Here is a 21,005-nt window from a genome sequence, read left to right as displayed (position 1 = left end):
TAACTTCTCTGCGCTAAAGTCTAAACTGGCCACACCTCCTCAGTATTAATGACTGTCTCCTTCTGTTTAGTTCAGTCACTCAGTCATGTTCGACTCTTTCTGACCCCGTGAACCGCAGCACGCCAGGCCTCCTTGTCCATCACCAACGCCCGGAGTCCACGCAAACCTATGTCCATTGAGTCAGTGATGCCATCCAACCATCTTATCCTCTGCTGTCCCCTTTTCCTCCTGCTCTCAATCTTTCCCAGCATCATTTTCAAATGAGTCAGCTCTCCGCATCAGGTGGCCAAAGTATTGGAGTTTCAGCTTCAACATCAGTCCTTCCAATGAACACCCAGGACTGATCTTCTTTAGGATGGACTGGCTGGATCTCCTTGCAGTCCAAGGGACTCTCAAGAGTCTTCTCCAACACCACAGTTCAAAAGCATCAATTCTTCGGTGCTCAGCTTTCCCTATAGTCCAACTCTCACATCCATACATGACCACTGGAAAAACCATAGCCTTGACTAGACAGACCTTTGTTGAGAAAGTAATGTGTCTGCTTTTTAATATGCTGTCTAGGTTGGTCATAACTTTCCTTCCAAGGAGTAAGCGTCTTCTAATTTCATGGCTAAAGTCACCATCCACAGTGATTTTAGAGCCCAGAAAAATAAAGTCAGCCATTGTTTCCACTGTTTCCCCATCTATTTGCCATGAAGTGATGGGACCGGATGCATGGCTGCGATGGCGCAGGAGTGCAGCACCACCCAAGAGGAGCTACCCTACGTCCAAGGTAAGGAGCAAGTGGCTGCGCCTTGCTGGAGCAGCCATGAAGAGACACCCCACATCCAAGGTAAGAGAAACTCAAGTAAGACTGTCTCCTAAACCTCTGCAAAAGCCCTTTTGGAAACCACAGGAATGTCAGATGAGAGAGACTTATCTGAAGCAGTTTCCTGTACATGCCAGAGTGTCCAATACATTTCCTGGGATGAGAGACCTCTTGAGCAAACTAAATGCAAGAGGAACTTTTTCCCAAGAAAGGATGGGCATGAAGGTGCTGCCAGGACAATCTTACTTGCTTCAAGCAGCATCACTATAGCTAGGAAAGGCTGAGTGCCTGAAATTACCTGAAGAGATCCTGCAGAAGGTAAAATGGGATGTTTGGGCAGAAGGGGACCCACAAAGAGCAAAGTTAGCAACACCCTGCACAGGCAGAACTCCATCCAAGGTCTAACATTCTGAACTTAAAACAATAGACTTTAAGGGAACATGCCAAAGAGGGAATCCAGCCGGTAATATGTGCCTTCATGGATATAACCTCATCTGTCCTTGCCAGTCACCACACAGCATTCCCATCCTACCAGTCCAAAAGCCAGAGACCCAAGAATATCACTTTATACAGGACCTGAGAGCAATAAGTCAGGTAGCTGAGGACATTCATCTGATGGCACCCAACCCCTATACCTTACTTTCTCTGGAGATTTCTGCTGGCTTACAGTTTTGGTCCTACATAGCTTCCCTGGTGGCTCAGATGGTAGAATCCACCTGCAAGGGAGGAGACCTGGGTTCCATCCCTGGGTCAGGAAGATGCCCTGGAGAAGAGAATGGCTACGCACTGCAGTATTCTTGCCTGGAAAATCCCATGGAAGAGGAGCCTGGCGGGCTACAGTCCATGGGGTCACAAAAAGACCTTTTATTGCACATCCTAAAGTCCTGAATCACAGGGATTTTTTGCTTTTGAATAGGATGACCCAGAGACCAGATTGAAACATCAGTTCTGCTGGATTGTACCTCCCCAGAGATTCAAGAATGCTTCTCCCAGTTTTAGGGGAGCCCTAGCCAAAGCTCTAAAGGACCTACAGTTATATGAGGGAGCCTTTCTTCAGTATGTAAATGACATTTTGATTGCCAGTGAACCCGAAGATCTCCCAGAGCCTTTGAAACCTGGTTCATCCACTTATAACCTGAGTGGCCCTGACCAAGTACCTTGGCCTCCCCATTCTTGCATTTCATCTTCTGAGCAATGTAAGGGGTAGTTGCAGGATTCAGTGAATCACACACAAAAAGCACCCAAATAGTGCTGGCGCATAGTAAACTCTCAGTACCTGTTGATTATTATTATTCTTTATTATTTTCAGTTATCATATCCTCGAGTTTAGTGGAGTCCCCGTGATCAGATCCAAGAAGCGAGGGAAAAAAAAAAAATGTAATTGGCTTATCTAAGTCGAATCTCCCAGTTGTAATCTGTTCCTTTGGTTGAACAAGCCAGTCCAGATACAGCAACTGCCTAACTCCTGGACTTCAGCAGGGCAGGCTCGGTGTAATTTCAGATAAGCTTGGCTACAACAGGACACTGGTGGAGACAATTACACTTCAGTAAGATGAAGAAGGAGAATGTGCATCAAGAGATTCAGCTTCAATATTCTGCATAGAAGGGATACTCCTCCAGACTTTTCAGCCTGCAGAGGAAACAGTCGTGAAGAATATGCCAATGTTAAACTTTGGGTTAAATGGCATTCTTCTTCATGGATCCTCTGAGCTTTGTGCCCTCTCAGCCTCTCCCCTTCCCCCAAGATTTTATAAGAACCCAAGTCTTCCTCCACCTTCCATCAAACAGATCTGAAGGGTATGCTAGGAAGAAGGGTGGGGGGACGGTGATCAGGACACCAGAAAGTTTCATAATGGTAGCTAATAATAACCCTGGAAGGCACAACAATAGAATAACTTGGGCTTGTTATGATCATTGAATGAGTTAATGATACATGCACTGGGCTTAGAGTGCCTGGCACATTCTAAGGTAACACTCAAGAGATGTTAGCTGTATTTAATCTTGTCATTCCAATTTTGCAAATAAAGAAACCAGCCTGGGAAATTCACCCAAGATCACAAGTCTAATACATTAAGTATTAGAGCTGGGATTTGAACTGGATGGATTCAATCCTGAGTCCCACCCCTCTAATGCCTCCAGGGGAGAAGCAGTTTCCTCTCCAAGAAGGTATTACTTTATTTTAAATATTTTATTTTATTTTATTTAGTTGTTTTGGTCTTTGTTGCGACACATAGGATCTTCAGACTTCATTTTGGGATGTGGAATCTTTAACTGTGGCATGTGGGATTTATTAATAGTTGCCCGACCATGGATAGAACCCAGGCTTCCTGCATTGGGAACACGGAGTCCTAGCCACTGAACTACCAACGAAGTCCCTCATTTTACTTTTTCTTTTTTTTTTTCTTGGCTGTTTTTACTTTTTTTTTAATTGGAGTATGATTGCTTTACAATGTTGTGTTGGTATCAGTCATAAGTATACATATATCCCCTTCCTCTTGAGCCTCCCTCCTACCTCCCTCACTTTACTTTTGACACTCCTTGTCATTCTAAGTAGCTGCTACTTGTTGTTCTCCAACAAAAGTAAGGGCTTCCCAGGTGGTGCAGTGGTAAAAAATCTACCTGCCAATGCAGGAGACTGAAAAGACTCCGGTCCAATCCTTGGGTCAAGAAGATCCCCTGGAGTAGGAAATGGCGACCCACTCCAGTATTCTTGCCTGGAGAATTCCGGACAAAGGGGCCTGGCTGGCTACAGTCCCTGGGGTTGCAGAGTCAGACACAACTGAGTGACTAACACTTTCACTTTTCAAACACTTAGAACTTTACTGGGTATTGTAATCATTTCCCAAGGCAAACTCCTGATTTCTTTCCCCTATATGGCAATTCCATCTTGTGTGTGATTCAGGCAACACCAGAACCAAAGATTTGGAGCCTCCTTAGAATCCTAATGGCTCAGATCCAATTGGCACTGCTTTCCCAATGTATTTAGAATAAGATGGTTCTCTCTACTTACCATTACCCAGGTCCAGCCACTGTCGTCTTTTCCCCTGGGTTATCACAACAGTCTCCCTGTAGTCTCTCAATTCAGAAGTCAGAGTGGGGCTTTTAAAGCACAAGCCTCAGAATCCTCAACTGGCTTCTCAGCACCCTCAGAGCCCAAACCAAAGGCCCTCCTCACAGTGCCCACCTGGCTCTGCTTGCTCTGAGCCCCTGACACTGCTGACCTCGCCTCTTCTCCCTCTGCTCCAGCCCCACTCGCCCTCTTACTCAAGTGCTCTAAACACAATTCTACCTCAGGGCCTTTGAGCTTGCCGGCCTCACTGCCTAGAATGCTGTTCCCCAGGCATCTACACGGCTCGCCCCTCACTTCCTTCAGGTTTCTGCTCAACTGTCACCAATCAGCAAATCTTCCTCTGACTTCCCCTATTGTAAGGGATCACTCCCCCACCACCCTCCACTCCCTATTCCCTTACTACCCTGCTTGATTTTTCTGCATAGCCTTTATTGCAGTCTGATATATATGTATGTATATATATATGTGTGTGTATGTGTGTATATACATATACATAGAGAGAGAGAGAGCTTATTTCTGTATTCTCTCTATAGAAAATAGAGAAGTTAGATAAAATAGGGAATGGAATGGAGTAGAGAAGGCAGACAATGCCTTCCTACATTTCACTTTCTTTGTCAGTTGTAGGATTCACACTTACTCAACATATTCATTTGTGAGTTTGTTTCGGTACTCCCTTACTAGAATGTAAGACTGTGAAGGCAGGAACTCTGTCTAGATGAGAGTGCCTGGGACATAGTAGATGCTCAATAAATACTTAGCGGATGAAAGGATGAATGACTGCCTCTGCCTTCTACCTATTGACAACATATTCTCTCTTAAGATTCCAGTACAACATCCAGGAGTTCCAACAATATGCAGCAGTTAAGGATATGTCTACCCTGGTGCCTCAGATAGTAAAGAATCTGCCTGCAGTGCAGGAGACCCAGGTTCAGTCCCTGGGTCGGAAAGATCCCCAGGAGGAGGGCACAGCAACCCACTCCAGTATTCTTGCCTGGAGGGTCCGCATGGGCAGAGGAGCCTGGTGGGCTGCAGCCTGTGGGGCTGCAAAGGACCAGATGCAAATGAGTGACTGAGCACACACGCCCTCTCTTTCCTCATAAGGAGTCTAGGTATTCCAGCTTTGATTTTCAACACCACCAGAAAATGGCGTTTGAAATGAAAGTAGTTCCAGTTATCTTTCAATCCTTCTAGCTAAACTTCTACCAATTTAGACAAACTCCCAGCAATCCTCCTAATTAACTCAGCCCAGCGCCACTTACGAGTTAAAGGTGTAGTACCGCCAGTTTCTGTTGAGGCTGAGTAGGGTCGCCATGTCCTCATCGCTCAGTTTAAAGTCAAAGACCTGGAAAAGTGAGAATTCCAGAACGTCATCAGCAAGCCGGTTCCTGGTGCAATTTGAGATCTCCAGCCGCACTAGCAGGGAGCAAGCTCACATCCACAGCAGTAACTAGCCAAGGGAGTTTCTCCCGTTGTGTCCACCAGACACAAATGGCTCTAAATTGGGTGCTACACAGAGACTGCCGTGTTTCTGAGGTTTTGTATTCCAAAGCCTGTAAGCCTCCTTGCCTTACAGGCTCTGAACTGCACAGCCCCCTGATGGACATGTGGGTTCCTCCAGAAGGGCAGGTCTTCTAGTATGGTCTATACCTCTCCTGCTGCTGGGAAGCAGAGGCTTAGGCAGGACAGTCTGCTGTTGTGTGTGGCCCACAGCATAACTGTTTGGGGACAGCCAAGACCTTCTCAGTCAGGGGTGAGAGGTACAGCTGTGCTCACACCTGGCAGGACATCACCGGCTGCTCCCCCAGCCCACCCCTAGTCGTGGGCCCTTCACCTCAGCCCTGAGGTCAGCTCCCTGGCCCGAGAGATGGCAAGGTGGTGGGAAGGTGGTGGAAGCCCACAGAAAGCACAGGGACAGCATGAGAGACCTGGTGAAGGAGTCTCTCCCACCCCCTCCTCCACTAAGAACACCAGCTTGCTCCTTGGAAGAAAAGCTATGCCCAACATAGACAGCATATTAAAAAGCAGAGACATTACTTTTCTGACAAAGGTCCATCTAGTCAAAGCTTTGGTTTTTCCAGTAGTCATGTATGGATGTGAGAGTTGGACTATAAATAAAGCTGAGCACCGAAGAACTGATGCTTTTGAACTGTAGTGTTGGAGAAGACTCTTGAGAGTCCCTTGGACTGCAAGGAGATCCAACCAGTCGATCCTAAAGGAGATCAGTCCTGAATATTTACTGGAAGGACTGATGCTGACGCTGAAACTCCAATACTTTGGCCACCTGATGCGAAGAACTGACTCATTTGAAAAGACCCTGATGCTGGGAAAGATTGAAGGCAGGAGGAGAAGGGGACGACAGAGTTTGAGATGGTTGGATGGCATCCACTGACTCGATGGACAGGAGTCTGAGCAAGCTCCAGGAGTTGGTGAAGGACAGGGAAGCCTGGTGTGCTACAGTCCGGGGGGTTGCAAAGAGTCGGACACGACTGGGCCACTGAACTGAACAGAACCAGCCAGAACCTTACCTGAAAGTTCTCAGTGATGTGTGCGAGCGTCACAGACTTGGGAATTACAATTACGTGCCTCTGGATCTGGAAATGGATCAGAACCTGTGCAGAAGGGGACTTCTCGTTTACATTCAACTGCAACAACCACTCCCTATACTTTTTCAGAAAATGAAACATCTCTGCCATTCACTGTGTCTTTATTAAGTTACAATAGCTAATATACACTGAACACTTTATAGCTATCAGATAACTTCTCAGTCCTCTGCTCAATTCTCTCCCTTAATCCTCACAACAACCCTATATTCTTCCTTTTTAATAAAGAAAGTGACCTGGGATCGTGTTTGGGATCGTCCGGCTGATAAGTAGTGGAGCTGGGATCTGAGCGCAAGTGTTTCGGCTGCAAAGCCATGTTCTTGTTCTCGGTCCTCTAGTCTCAACAGAAGTTGTTAGAGACCATCCCCGTTTCAGTGATAACCATGCTATTTCCTGGAGGTCCGAACAAACAGACTTTCAAGGAAAGGCCTTAGAAGGCTTCCTCTCTTGTTCCCTTTCCCTTCAAGGAGTAAAATGGGTGCTTTCCCAATGGTCCAGTGGTTAAGAATCCTCCTTGCCATGCCAGAGATACTGGTTCAATCCCTGATCTGGAAAGAGCCCACATGCCTCAGAGCAACTAAGCCCACGCACAACAACTACTGAGCCTGCAACAAGAGAAGCCACTGCAATGAGAAGCCCATGCATGGCCACAAAGAGTAGCCCCCACTCACCCCAACTAGAGAAATCCCTCTCGCAGCAATGAAGACCCAGCATAGCCAAAAAATAAAATAACATAAATACAGGAGTTAAATGAAGACAATATTAAGAATCACACAAGACTAGTTTGTGGCAGGTAAAGCAACTACACATTATACCTGGGCTGTGGATTTTTTGTGCTTTGCAGCAATCTCATTACTCTTGGGATCCTCCAGTAGAGAAGGGTCCTCTGGTTTGGCCCTAGGGGGAGAAAGATGGCTGGTGTGCATAATCACCATGGCTACCATACATAGATGAATATTACTCCAGTGATGGGCCCAAGGCTGATTGTCAGTCTACCTCATGTGGTAGTTAAGGCAAAAGGGTTTGAAAGCTTCACGTCTTACCCATGGGTCCACCCATGGGTTCTGAAGCCTCAGGAGTTTTTGCAAAGGCTGGTCCAGTGCTGGGTGGTTAAACTGGAGTATTCCCAAAGGGTTGCTTTTTTTTTTTTTAAGTTCCCATATTTTCCCCACTGTTTGAGTATGCCAGGCACATTGCCTTACACGCATTTTTCTTTCTGATGGCTTTCTTGAAAGAATGTCAAGAGAAAGATCAGATGCCTCACCCAGATCTATTTGGACAGCCTAGGGGGCTGTAAGCCATGACACTGATGCCCTTGGACTGAGTACTGGATCAATTTCTCCTGTGTGAGGTATGGGTGACACTCAATCTGTAAAAGCAAGCAATTCTCATCACTGGGAAAATCCACCTGCTCTTTGAGCTGCTCATAGGGAGTTCTACACAGAGAAAAAGGTCTATCAGCAAAGACCAAATCATGCCTCTTGCTAGGCTGGCTAAACCAGACCCCAAGACCTGTCTCCCATGAGATGACTGACCTTCAAGATGAGACTTAGTGCAAACCATTGAACTTGCCTCCAGACATCTAAGAAATAATAGAGCAGAACCCTTACCCTTTACTAAACAACTTACCTAGTTAATCACTGGTTTGTATTTCAGTCCAGGTTTGTTCAAGAGTCTCTCAATCTGAAAGTGGTTGAAGTTCGAGATCCCAATGTTTTTCACCAGCCCCTCGTCCACCAGCTCCTCCAAGGCCTGTCATAGCAAGGGACAACTTTGGCCACTGCTAGAGGGATCTCAAGGACCCTCTAGTTTGGCTTAGTTTGGTTTAGTCCTCTCTGGGACAGGAATATGTGTGTGTATTAGCAGAACTAATAAAAAGAATTTGACTTTCTAACATAAACCCACAATGATAAGAGAACAGACTCTGCATGATTTACAAAAGACCATGAAATTTTTGTACCATGAAGTTTTATGTCCCTGGATATGTTCCAGTGTCTCCTGGTTTATAGTCTATGGGAACTTGAATAGAATCTGTATACTGCTGTTGTGTGAAAATTGTATAAATCTTAATTACATCTAATTGGTTGATAGTGCTTTTCAGGTCTACTATAGCTTTCTACTTTTCTGTCTATTCATTCTATTAATTTTTTAGAGCTTGTTATTGAAATTCCAACTAAAAGTCTTAATTCATCTACTAAAAAGATAATTATAATATGTAGTAGAACTATATGTAACCTTGTTCTGTATTTTCCAAGTCTCCTGTAAATGTGTTATCATACTTCCATAATTTAAAAAATAAGAAAGAAGGGGGGAAAAGGAATTTTCCATCCAGCCCATGAGTAGAGAGGAAAGCAGGAGCAAAGCCTTTGAGGCGAGGACAAGCATGAGGTGTTCGGGGGACAGTCGAGCCAGTGGTTCTCAAACGTGGCTGCAATTTGGAATCACCTGACAGCTTTAAAATATACTAATGCCTAGAGACTTCTCTGGTGGTCTGATGGTGGAGAATCCGCCTCCCAGTGCAGGAAGCATGGGTTGGAGCCCTGGTCCAGGAAGATACCACACGCTGCATGTGGAGCAACTAAGCCCATGCACCACAACTACTGAGCTGTGTGCCACAACTACTGAGCTGTGCGCCTAGAGCCTGTGTCCACGAGAGAAGCCACAGCAACGAGAAGCTGGTGCCCTGCAACTAGAGAGTAGCCCGTGCTCTCCACAACTAGGGGAGGCCCAGGGGCAGCTATGAAGACCCAGGGCAGCCAAAAATAAATAGTTAAAAATGCATACATATATATACTGATGCCCAGATTCTACCCTCAGAGTTTCTTATCAAATCTGTGTAGCATGTGGCCTCAGCACTGGGATCGTTAAAACTCCCCAGGTGATTTTAATGCATAGAGAGAACCACTAGGGTAGATGATATAGTCTTTAAACTGGACAAATAAAATTTAGAACTGATGAGATTGCAAAGTCCCCAAACCGCCTGAGTTGGGCCATGAACCAGTGTAACTGTTACTGTGTAGCATGGAGCAGGTACAGGTGGGTGTGTGATACATCTTGACGTTGTTTCACTCTTTTTCTCCCATCTGCTTCAGGGTGTTCAAGAAGGTTTCTGTTGAACTGGTTATGGGTCCACATAAACTTTGATTGCTTCAGTCCTGCCTTTTCTTCCTAGATTCTTTAAACTTGATCATCAAAATCTTTCATTTAGTAATCATTCTCAAATCCATTCTAAGGATACAGCAATGTGAAAATCAGGGTACTTTTTACAGAGAACAATGATATAGTTGTCACAATGAATACTATTAAGTATTCATTAAGAATAAGGGCAACATCATTTAAAAGTGGACATTTAATTTCCAAATACATGGAGTTTTAAAAGTATCTTTGATATTAATTTCTCATGTAGATGCTTTCTTCCCTGCACTTGCCCTCTGTGTTCTTTCAGTCTTCTAACCTTATTGAGGCTTTCAATGGATAAGTCAAAGAGCTCTCCTGGTAAATGTCACACTGCGCTTGAAAATATGTGGGTTATTTTCGTATATCTTGATCTCTAACATAAATCCACAGTGATAGAGAACAGACTCTGTATGATTTCAATACATTTAGACCATAAAACTTTTGCAACTTGTTTTATATCCCTGGATATGTTCCAGTGTCTCCCAGTTTATAGTCTATGAGAACTTGAATTTGTATCGTACTGTTGTGTGAAAATTCTGTAAATCTTTATGATGTTGAATTGGTTCATGGTACTTTTCAGGTCTACTATTTCCTTCTACTTTTATGTCCATTCTATTAATTTTTGAGAGTTTGATATTGAAACTCCAACTAAAAATCTCAATTTATCTACTTTAAAACATCATAACATTTAGTGGAACTATCTGTAACTTTGTCTTGTATTTTCCAAGTCTCATGTAAATGTGTTATCATAATTTCATAACTTAAAAAAATAAAAAAGAAAGAAAAAATAGAATAAGATCAAAACTCTTGTGGAAACAATACTAGAGGTGTCTCAGTCTCCATATCTCACAAAGAATAATCCCTAAGATATTTCAGAGGTCTTGTTTTACCAAGGTAATGTATATGACAGAACCCTCTTGTCAAATTTAATGCAAAAGCTTAGTCTATTGAAATCTTAGGCTCTGTGGTAAGCCTTATCATAACTTTCATTCTCAGGAATAAAACATTCACTGAGTTGAGTCCATGCACATAAAACATTCAGTTCAGTTCAGTGGCTCAGTTGTGTCCGACTCTTTGCGACCCCATGGACTGCAGCACACCAGGCTTCCCTGTCCTTCACCAACTCCCGGAGCTTGCTCAGACTCCTGTCCATCGAGTCAGTGGATGCCATCCAACCATCTCATTCTCTGTCGTCCCCTTCTCCTCCTGCCTTCAATCTTTCCCAGCATCAGGGTCTTTTCTAATGTCTTTTCTTCACAATAGGTGGCCAAAGTCTTGGAGCATCAGCTTCAGCATCAGTCCTTCCAATGAATATTCAGGATTAATTTCCCACCATTAGATGGTTCATTAAATCATCATCCTGAAATATTTCTCTCACAGGAGGTTGTTGGTGGTAGGAAAATAAACATGTTGACTTTTTTAAAAACTATCTTAGTACCAGAATTCATGTTTCTTTTTATGGCTACTCTTTTGGCACTAACAGAAAGAAAGTAGCATATTTTCTTGAAAATTCAGGCTTCATAAATTTGTTTTAATGAGTATATCTAACAAGTGTTGAAGACTATGTAGTTGGATAAAGACTTGTGTGGTCATTAGGTTAAAAAGAATATGTAAAGCTAAGAAAAACAACATTTTGAAACTTGAAGTTTGAACCCACCTTCAGGTATGTGGGCTCAACCAGCTTTTGGCTTGTACAACAATGACGTTCTGTCACATTTACCATGGATTTATATTTAAGTATATGTTCAAGATGGCAGAATGTTTGACAGAATGATGCCTTCATAAGATTTTCCCAAGAGAACTTGATTTACTTATATATATATATATATATATATATATATATATATATATATATATATATTTGTGTATACACACACACACACACACATATCCCTAAAGGAGGGCATGGCAACCCACTTCAGTATTCTTGCCTGGAGAATCTCATGGACAGAGGAGCCTGGTGGGCTGCAAACCATAGGGTCGAAAAGAGTCGGACACAACTGAAGCAACTGTGTGTGTGTGTGTGTGTGTGTGTGTGTGTGTGTGTGTGTTTATGCTCTTGCTCATGAGATATTGCCAATGGCTTATTATTTAGAATGGCTTTTAATCACATAATCATTGCTCTTTTATTATTGCTAACTTTTAAATGTCTTTCTGTTGTTTTTTGATGAATTTCTTTTTATTTTTGGTCGCACTGGGCCCTCATTGCTGCACGAGGGCTTCCTCCAGTTGCGGTGAGCAGGGGCTGCTCTTTTCTGCAGAGCACGGGCGCTAGGGCACATGGGCCTCAGTAGTTGCTGCTCCCGGCTCTAGAGCAGTCTCAGTACTTGTGGTGTACCGGCTTAGTTCCTCCCAGGCACAGGGATCTTCCTAGATCAGGAGTGAAATCCGTGTCCCTGCATTGGCAGGCAGATTCTTTACCACTGTGTCATCCAGGAAGATTTACATTATTAGTATCCTTTGGAAGATTTTTTTTTTTAAGAAGCAGAAGAAACTGAGGTTTCAAGGAGTTAAATAACCTGCACTAAATTTGGAAAACTCAGCAGTGGCCACAGGACTGGAAAAGGTCAGTTTTCATTCCAATCCCAAAGAAAGGCAATGCAAAAGAATGCTCAAACTACCGCACAATTGCACTCATCTCACATGCTAGTAAAGTAATGCTCAAAATTCTCCAAGCCAGGCTTCAGCAATATGTGAACCGTGAACTTCCAGATGTTCAAGCTGGTTTTAGAAAAGGCAGAGGAACCAGAGATCAAATTGCCAACATCCGCTGGATCATGGAAAAAGCAAGAGAGTTCCAGAAAAACATCTATTTCTGCTTTATTGACTATTCCAAAGCCTTTGACTGTGCGGATCACAAGAAACTGGAAAATCTGAATGAGATGGGAATATCAGACCACCTGACCTGCCTCTTGAGACACCTATATGCAGGTCAGGAAACAACAGTTAGAACTGGACATGGAACAACAGACTGGTTCCAAATAGGAAAAGGAGTATGTCAAGTCTGTATATTGTCACCCTGCTTATTTAACATATATGCAGAGTACGTCATGAGAAACGCAGGGCTGGAAGAAGCACAAGCTGGAATCAAGATTGCCAGGAGAAATATCAATAACCTCAGATATGCAGATGACACCACTCTTATGGCAGAAAGTGAAGAAGAGCTAAAAAGCCTCTTGATGAAAGTGAAAGAGGATAATGAAAAAGTTGGCTTAAAGCTCAACATTCAGAAAACTAAGATCATGGCATCTGGTCCCATCACTTCATGGCAAATAGATGGGGAAACAGTGGAAACAGCGTCAGACTTTATTTTGAGGGTCTCCAAAATCACTGCAGCTGGTGATTGCAGCCATGAAATTAAAAGATGCTTACTCCTTGGAAGGAAAGTTATGACCAACCTAGGTAGCATATTCGAAAGCAGAGATATTACTTTGCCAACAAAGGTCCATCTAGTCATAGCTATGGTTTTTCCAGTGGTCATGTATGGATGTGAGAGTTGGACTGTGAAGAAAGCTGAGCACCGAAGAATTGATGCTTTTGAACTGTGGTGTTGGAGAAGATTCTTGAGAGTCCCTTGGACTCCAAGGAGATCCAACCAGTCCATCCTAAAGGAGATCAGTCCTGGGTGTTCATTGGAAGGACTGATGCTGAAGCTGAAACTCCAATACTTTGGCCACCTCATGTGAAGAGTGGACTCATTGGAAAGGACCCTGATGCTGAGAGGGATTGGGGGCAGGAAGAGAAGGGGACAACAGAGGATGAGATGGCTGGATGGCATCACTGACTCGATGGATGTGAGTCTAAGTAAACTCCGGGAGTTGGTGATGGACAGGGAGGCCTGGTGTTCTGCGATTCATGGGGTCGCAAAGAGTCGGACACGACTGAGCGACTGAACTGAACTGAACTGACTGAAGTTACTTTAATCAATACCTGCAATCCCAGGGCAACACTGTTTCAAATCCCTCCCCCTGGTTTAAGAATAAACTGGGTATCCTCTGAAGTCAGGCATGCTGTATTCCCAGTCTCCTTTGAGGATTCAGTCTTAGTTTTCAAAAATATAAGAAGTGTCAGATGAACCCCAAAAGTCAAAGGTGATTAGGAAGAAGTTCAAAGAATTAGAAAATGATGATGAGATAAAACCTCATTGAGCACCTGGGTTCCTTCACACTGGTATAGACCCTTGTAGATGACTGAAGGCAAGTTTTCACTCCCAGCCCACTGTGAACAAGATGGAACCTACTCCCAAGTGTCCAAGAATGTTGCTTTACTGTTGATGGTATTGCCTTTATTGTCTTTGGGAATAAAGTCCTCCCCAGGCTATAAATGTGAAACAAGAAGCTTAGCGCAGTATGCATCTAAACACTTGATTCTGTCAAGTGAGTTTTCAGGATCCTGACTCATCCTAAATACCCACATCTGCATACCATTTTTTTTCCAAGCTCCACAGTATCAATTTCGGAGAACAGAGTTGAAATAAAATCTCTGGATCAATCTGCCAGAGTATAAAACATAAGTTCTTATATTTTAGAAATTATTGGACTTTTTTTTCTTTTGGCCATGCCACACAGCTTCTGAGATCTTAGTTTCCTAACCAGGGATTGAATCCATGCCCTTGGCAGTGAAAGCATGGAGTCCTGATCATTGTACCCTCAGGGAATTCCCAGAAATTGCTGGACTGATTTTAAAATCTATCATAAGAACATCCCAGAAGCCACCATTAGCCCCGTGGACATAGACTTCTCACAACCACTTGGGGACAAAGTTCAATTTCATAAGGTGAGAGAGCTGGGAATTCACGTCCCTCAGGCTCTCTGGCAAAGGCAGGAGCAGAGTCCTATTTACTCACTGAGCACTGGCTACCTTTTAGCACGATCACACTTGGGCTTTTCTCCAGAATGGCATTCCCAGTGCCTCAGTTAATGAGAGGATTGAGCCCTGAAACAGCATTATGTAAGAGCTGCCCTGGGAGGAGAGCCCTTGGCATGGAATCAGGACCAAAGCAGAGTGGCAGTTGCAGCTTGCCTGGGCTGCTAGAAGTCATAGTTTTCTCAAACGTAACAGAGAAAGCCAAGGTGTGGGGTCACCTCTACATTGGTCCATGGACTTGGATTCCTTTTCAGGCCAGTGTCTTTCTGCTCCACCGTCTCATCCTGAAAACTTTCCTGTGGAGTCCCGAAGTGCAAGGCCTCTTGCTGCAGCTCCCCTTGGTCCCCAGCCTCCAGCCCCCAACCCTCCCCTCCCCACTCCTGACACAGGTGCTATCTTCCAACACGTGCCCAGGAACCAGAGACTGGGACAGGGAGGAACTTCAACCTGTAATGCCTGTAGAAAGTGAATAAGGTAGAGGTCCAGATAGTCCAGTCTCAGATCCTTGAGGGTCTTCTGACAGGATTCCCTCAGTAGATGCTTCTCCATGAAGGTGGGCACAACTGCAGAGAGGAGAGCAGGGAGAAATCAGCAGTGGACAGAGAAGGGCTACCTTCTCTGCTTTCCCTGCTTTTTGACCCTCAGCTTGAGCTAACCCCAGGGGCAGGCCATTTACAGCACAGGTGGTTCAGATGCATCATCCAGGGATGCAAGGTCAGCAGGTCACTCTGAAAGTCACTGACATCTCTTAAGTGTCAAGGGCAAGTCATCTTTTTGACTCACCTGGCATTGTATGTATTTGTTACATCAGGTGCCATATTGGGCACAGACTCAGTGTTTGTTTACATGTGCCATCCTCTTCCTCAGCAGTAGCGTTTCTGAAGTTGTGGCTTGTGGCCAGCATTTAAGTTCCTAAGCCTTTGGAAACAGGTGGTCCTCTACTGCTCCCCTGTCTCCAAGCCCATGGGCCACCAACAATAACTCTGCAAGGAATTTATCCAGATGCAACCAGTGGGGTCTATTTGTCCCACTAGATACATCACTTTCCAAGTACCTGTAACTAGTCAGTCCCTTTTAGCAAATTGGGTATAATGCATATTCAGTGTTTCTCAACCCTCTCTCACTCTGTTTATAACATTCTGTAACTTGCCTTTTACTAGACTGAACTGAAGTGAAATTCATATATGACAATAAGTATGTCCCACCATTTTCCAAAGTACCTGCCAGCTGAGAACCTCGGGGCTACAACCACTGAGACCACAGTGCTGAAAGATGGAGCTTCAGGATCCAGTTGTAGCCTTAGCTTTCGGCTGCCAGGGGGAAGATGGAACCCACCAATAGGGAACAGGGATGCTAAAGACACCACCCTGGCTCAACGGAGACGACTCCTCTAGGGCGGAAGCCACTCAAGAAGGGTGGGTTGCATCAGCATCAGTGCACCAACACTGGGTGCTAATGTGGATGTTTGTGTCCAGGGACATTATAAAGACAGCAATGGAGACAGCTGGGGGAAGTGACCTGAATTATTCTTGTTGTTGTTCATTCACTCAGTCGTGTCCAACTGTGACATGGACTACAGAATGCCAGGCTTCCCTGTCCTTCACTGTCTCCCTGAGTTTGCTCCATTGAGTCAGTGATGCCATCCAACCATCTCATCCTCTGTAACCCTTTCTCCTCCTGCCCTCAATCTTTCCCAGAATCAAGGTCTTTTCCAATGAGTCAGATCTTTGCAGCATGGTCGAAGTATTAGGGCTTCAGCTTCAGCCTCAGTCCTTCCAGCGAATATTCTGGGTTGATTTCCTTTAGCATTGAATAGTTCTATCTTCTTGCTGTCCAAGGGACACTAAAAAGTCTTCTCCAGCACCACAATTTAAAGCATCAGTTCTTAAGCGCTCAGCCTTCTCTATAGTCCAGCTCTCACATCCGTACATGACTACTGAGAAAACCGTAGCTTTGATTATATGAACTGTTGTTGGCAAAGTGATATCTCTGCTTTTTAATATGCTGTCTAGGTTTGTCATAGCTTTCCTTCCAAAGAGCAAGTGTCTTTTAATTTCATGGCTGCAGTCACCATCCATAGTGATTTTGGAGCCCAAGAAAATAAAGTCTGCCACTGTTTCCATTTTTTTCTCCATCTACTTGTCAGGAAGTGATGGGACCAGATGCCATGATCTTTGTTTTCTGAATGTTGAGTTTTAAGCAGGCTTTTTCACTCTCCTCTTTCACCTTCATCAAGAGGCTCTTTAGTTTCTCTTCTCTTTCTGCCATTAGGGCTGTATCATCTGTATATCTGAGGTTGTTAATATTTCTCCTGGCAATCTTAATTCCAGCTTGTGCTTCATCCAGTCTGGCATTTCACATGATGTACTCTGCATATAAGTTAAATAAGCAGGGTGACAATATACAACCTTACTGTACTCCTTTCCCAATTTTGAAACAGTCCTTTGTTTTATGTCTAGTTTTAATTGTTGCTTCTTGACCTGCAGTTTTCTCAGGAGGCAGGTCAGGTGGTCTGGCATTCCCATCTCTTCAAGAATTTTCCACAGTTTGTTGTGGTCCTCACAGTTAAAGCCTTTAGTGTAGTCAATGAAGCAGAAGTATGTATATTTTTTGGAATCCCCTTGCTTTTTCTATGACCCAACAGTTGTTGACAATTTAATCTCTGGTTCCTCTGCCTTTTCTAAATCTAGCTTGCACATCTAGAAGTTCTCAGATCACTTACTGTTGAAGACTAGCTTGAAGGATTTTGAGCATTGTCCTGCTAGCATGTGAAATGAGCACAATTATATGGTAGCTTGAGCAATCTTTGGCATTGCCTTTCTTTGGGATTGGAATGAAAAGTGACATTTGCCAGTTTTGTGACCACTGCTGATTTTTCCAAATGTGCTGGCATATTGATTGCAGCACTTTAACAGTATCATCTTCTAGGATTTGAAATAGCTAAGCTGCAATTCCATCACCCCCACTAGCTTGTTTGTAATAATGCTTCCTAAGGCCTGGCTCTAGGTGAGTGATCACACCATTATGCTTATCTGGGTCACTGAGATCATTTTTGTATAGTTCTTCTGTGTATTCTTGCCATTTCTTCTTAATCTCTCCTGCTTCTGTTAGTTCCTTGCCATTTCTCTCCTTTATTGTGCCCATTTTTGCTTGAAATGTTCCCTTGGTATCTCCTCCTTTTTGAAGGTCTCCAGTAGCCCTACCTACAAAAGTTCATCTAGTCAAAGCTGTGGTTTTTTCCAGTAGTGATGTATGGACATGAGAGCTGGACTACAAAAAAAGCTGAGCACTGAAGAATTGATGCTTTTGAACTGTGGTGTTGGAGAGACTCTTGAGAGTCTCTTGGACTACAAGGAGATCCAACCAGTCCATCCTAAAGGATATCAGTCCTAAATATTCATTGGAAGGACTGATGCTGAAGCTAAAACTTTGGCCACCTGATGCAAAGAACTGACTCATTGGAAAAGACCCTGATGCTGGGAAAAATTGAAGGGAGGAGAAGGGGATGACAGAGGATGAGATCGTTGGATGGCATCACTGACTCAATAGACAGAAGTCTGAGCAAGCTCCAGGAGTTGGTGAAGGACAGGGAAGCCTGGCGTGCTATAGTCCCTGGGGTCGCAAAGAGTTGGACACAGCTAAGCTAAACTGAACTGAGTAGCCCCACCATAGCGCATGTAGACTCCAGGATTGGGTTGCCCCAGGCCAAACAACTAATAGGAAGGGAGCACAGCCCACCCACAGCAGACAACTGGATTAAAGATAAACTGAGCATGTCCCTGCCCACCTGAATAAGACCCAGTTTTTCCCACAGCCAGTCCCTCCCATAAGGAAGCTTGCACAAGCCTCTTAACCTCATCCATCAGAGGGCAGACAGAAGCAAGAACTATAACCCCAAAGCCTCCAGAATGAAAATCACAATCACAGAAAGCTAACCAAAATGATCACATGGATCACAGCCTTGTGTAACAAAGCCATGCTGTGCAGGGCCACCCAAGATGGATGGGTCATAGTGGAGAGTTCTGAGCCAACAGGGATGCCCCATATAGTGAGATGAACTGTATATATTTGTGCTAGGGTCACTGAGAATCTAGATAGTAAGTGTGATCCACTAGAGCAGGGAATGGCAAACCACTTCAGTATTCTTGCCTCCAGAACCCCCTGAACAGTATGAAAAGACAGAATTCTGGGTGCTGACTAGACCCAACACTTCTGCCTGCTTTGAAGTGTAGTCTTCCCACCAGGTGAGCCCTTGGTGCCTTGCTCACTATGAAGAGTTCTTCCCACTTCACAGCCTTCTCTTGGATCTTCTCTTGGATCGCTTCACCCACCTCATGCTCATTCTCGTAGGCATAAGCACAGTCCAAGTGGCGATATCCTATGTCAGTGGCCCCCTTCACAGCGTCTCTGACTTCTCCGAAGCCAAACTGGGAGGAAAAAGAAAAAGCCATCTCCCCAGACCACCTTCAATAGGCTGTATTACTCAGCCCAGCTTCTCCAAACCAAGATTTCCCTGAGATCCCTTTTTTTAGGGGATACCCGGGAAGAAAGCATGCTTTGGAAAACTTTTCAAAAGAGAAGGAAGAAAAGTGAATTAACTTTATGATTATAGCATCATGTCCCATCCTAACTCAAGCCTATTCCCTTCTGATTCAGGTTCGTGCTCCAGCCCAGAAGTGTCTCCAGGTACATAGAAGTGAAGTGAAGTGAAGTCACTCAGTCATGTCTGACTCTTTGTGACCCCATGGACTGTAGCCTACCAGGCTCCTCCATCCATGGGATTTTCCAGTCAAGAGTACTTGGGTGGGTTGCCATTTCCTTCTTCAGGGGATCTTCCCGACCCAGGGATCGAACCCAGGTCTCCCTCCCGCATTGCAGTCAGACACTTTACCGTCTGAGCCACCAGGGACATCAAAGTATATAGAAGAGACTGCAAACTCTTTCTAATGACCAGGCTACACACTGGATTTTGAAATAAACTAAAGGAATTTTCAGAGAGAAAGTAGTTATTACCTCATAAATTCAGGCTCATCTCATGCTAGGTGTGTGACCTGAGCAGATTGGTTAATTTCTCTAAACCTTGTCTGTAAAATGGGAATAATGACAACAGCATCTGCCTCGTGAAGCTATTGCTGCTTCCCAGGTGATGCTAATGGTAAAGAATCCACCTGCCAATGCAGGGGATGTAAGAGATGAGAGTTCGACTCCTGGATCAAGAAGATATCCTGGAGAAAGGCATGGCAACCCACTCCAGTGTTCTTGCCTGAAGAACGCCATGGACAGAGGAGCCTGGTGGGCTACAGTCCATAGGGTCGCAAAGAGTTGGACAAGACTGAAGTGATTTAGCACACGCTCACACGAATGTACGTGAGGTGATTGTGCTAAGTGCTACAGTGAGTGTCAAATTTGAAGTACAGCACCAGGCATACACCTAAGAGTCAGTGGATAAAAGACATTATATAATTGTTGCTTCAGAAAAGGAGAAATAGAAAACCTTGTAAAAATGGAATGTCTGCCCTCACTTGAAGGCAGAAAGGTTTTCTTTCATCGAAGAAAGGCAAAAAGGAAAGAGAGAGAGGGAGGGGGGAAAGGAAGGGAGGAAGAAAAAAGAGAGAAGGAAGGAAGGAAGGGCATTAAAAATACCACATTCTGTCTAATCTAGCCAAGCCAAACAATGAAAGAGAAAGAAGCATTTACTATGGATCTACCTATCCTTTCTTCTGGTGGGCTACAGGCCATGGGGTCACAAAGAGTCAAACACGACTGAGCGACTAACACTTTCACTTAAACTGCTTAAAACTTGATACTTGCTAGGAAAGCTCTCACCGCTACTGGAAAAAGTCAGTCTTGGAGCACTACTGCTGAATCAGCCCTGAGAAAGCAACATCAGTCCTGCCTCTGGCGCCCAATATTTACTTCCCCAAAACCCTTGCCTCTGGGCTTTCCCTCAGGACAGGAGGAAATGCCCAAAGCCCCTGGAGGGAAGAAGGTGTCCAGATATTTGCACACTTACTTTCCAGGTGCCCAGGCCCAAGAGGGGCACCTTAGCCTTGGTACTGAGCTCCACAAAGGTGGCCATGGTGCATGTAGAAACAGCCCCGAGGGAGCAAGTTAGGTGTCTTCTGCCCCATTGAAATGTGCTGACTGCAGAGGAAGCAGCCTGCCCTGGCATGAACAGGAAAGTCCTTTCAGCCTTTATAAGATTCAAGTTAATGAACACCAAACACTGTTACCTTGAGAAAGTTCTCCCTGATAAAAAAAAAAAATGCATGAATTATTTTATGAGTGAAATTTTATCAACAAATTAAAATATATGCACATGGAAAATAAAAATGTGCATCTATTTTAATTGTTCCTATCTTATTACTCAACTGTTGTAAATTTTTTTTCCCCTCAGAGCATGGAAACTATCAAAGTATAAGAATATGTTTATCTGTTAACCACCTGGACAGGATCCTTGTATGCTAATATTCATCATATATTA

At 44.2% G+C, this 21,005-nt stretch overlaps 1 protein-coding gene across 1 annotated transcript; it reads right to left on the bottom strand.

The window, feature by feature from the left end:
• Positions 1-2,087: 2,087 nt before the first annotated feature.
• On the bottom strand, positions 2,088-20,673 carry LOC101107697 (aldo-keto reductase family 1 member B10). Its single transcript, XM_060414845.1, is given in 12 exon segments — positions 2,088-2,438; positions 3,428-3,563; positions 5,138-5,220; positions 6,404-6,487; positions 7,294-7,375; positions 7,743-7,802; positions 7,804-7,847; positions 8,108-8,230; positions 13,892-13,972; positions 14,969-15,086; positions 18,782-18,948; positions 20,535-20,673. Coding segments are annotated over 12 exon segments (1,137 nt in total). The 5' UTR covers positions 20,601-20,673; the 3' UTR covers positions 2,088-2,345.
• Between the last annotated feature and the right edge of the window lie 332 nt (positions 20,674-21,005).

This window comes from Ovis aries, chromosome 4 (assembly GCF_016772045.2).
Source record: "Ovis aries strain OAR_USU_Benz2616 breed Rambouillet chromosome 4, ARS-UI_Ramb_v3.0, whole genome shotgun sequence".
In the NCBI taxonomy this organism is placed as follows: domain Eukaryota; kingdom Metazoa; phylum Chordata; class Mammalia; order Artiodactyla; family Bovidae; genus Ovis; species Ovis aries.
This window is presented reverse-complemented; position numbering and strand designations above follow the sequence as displayed.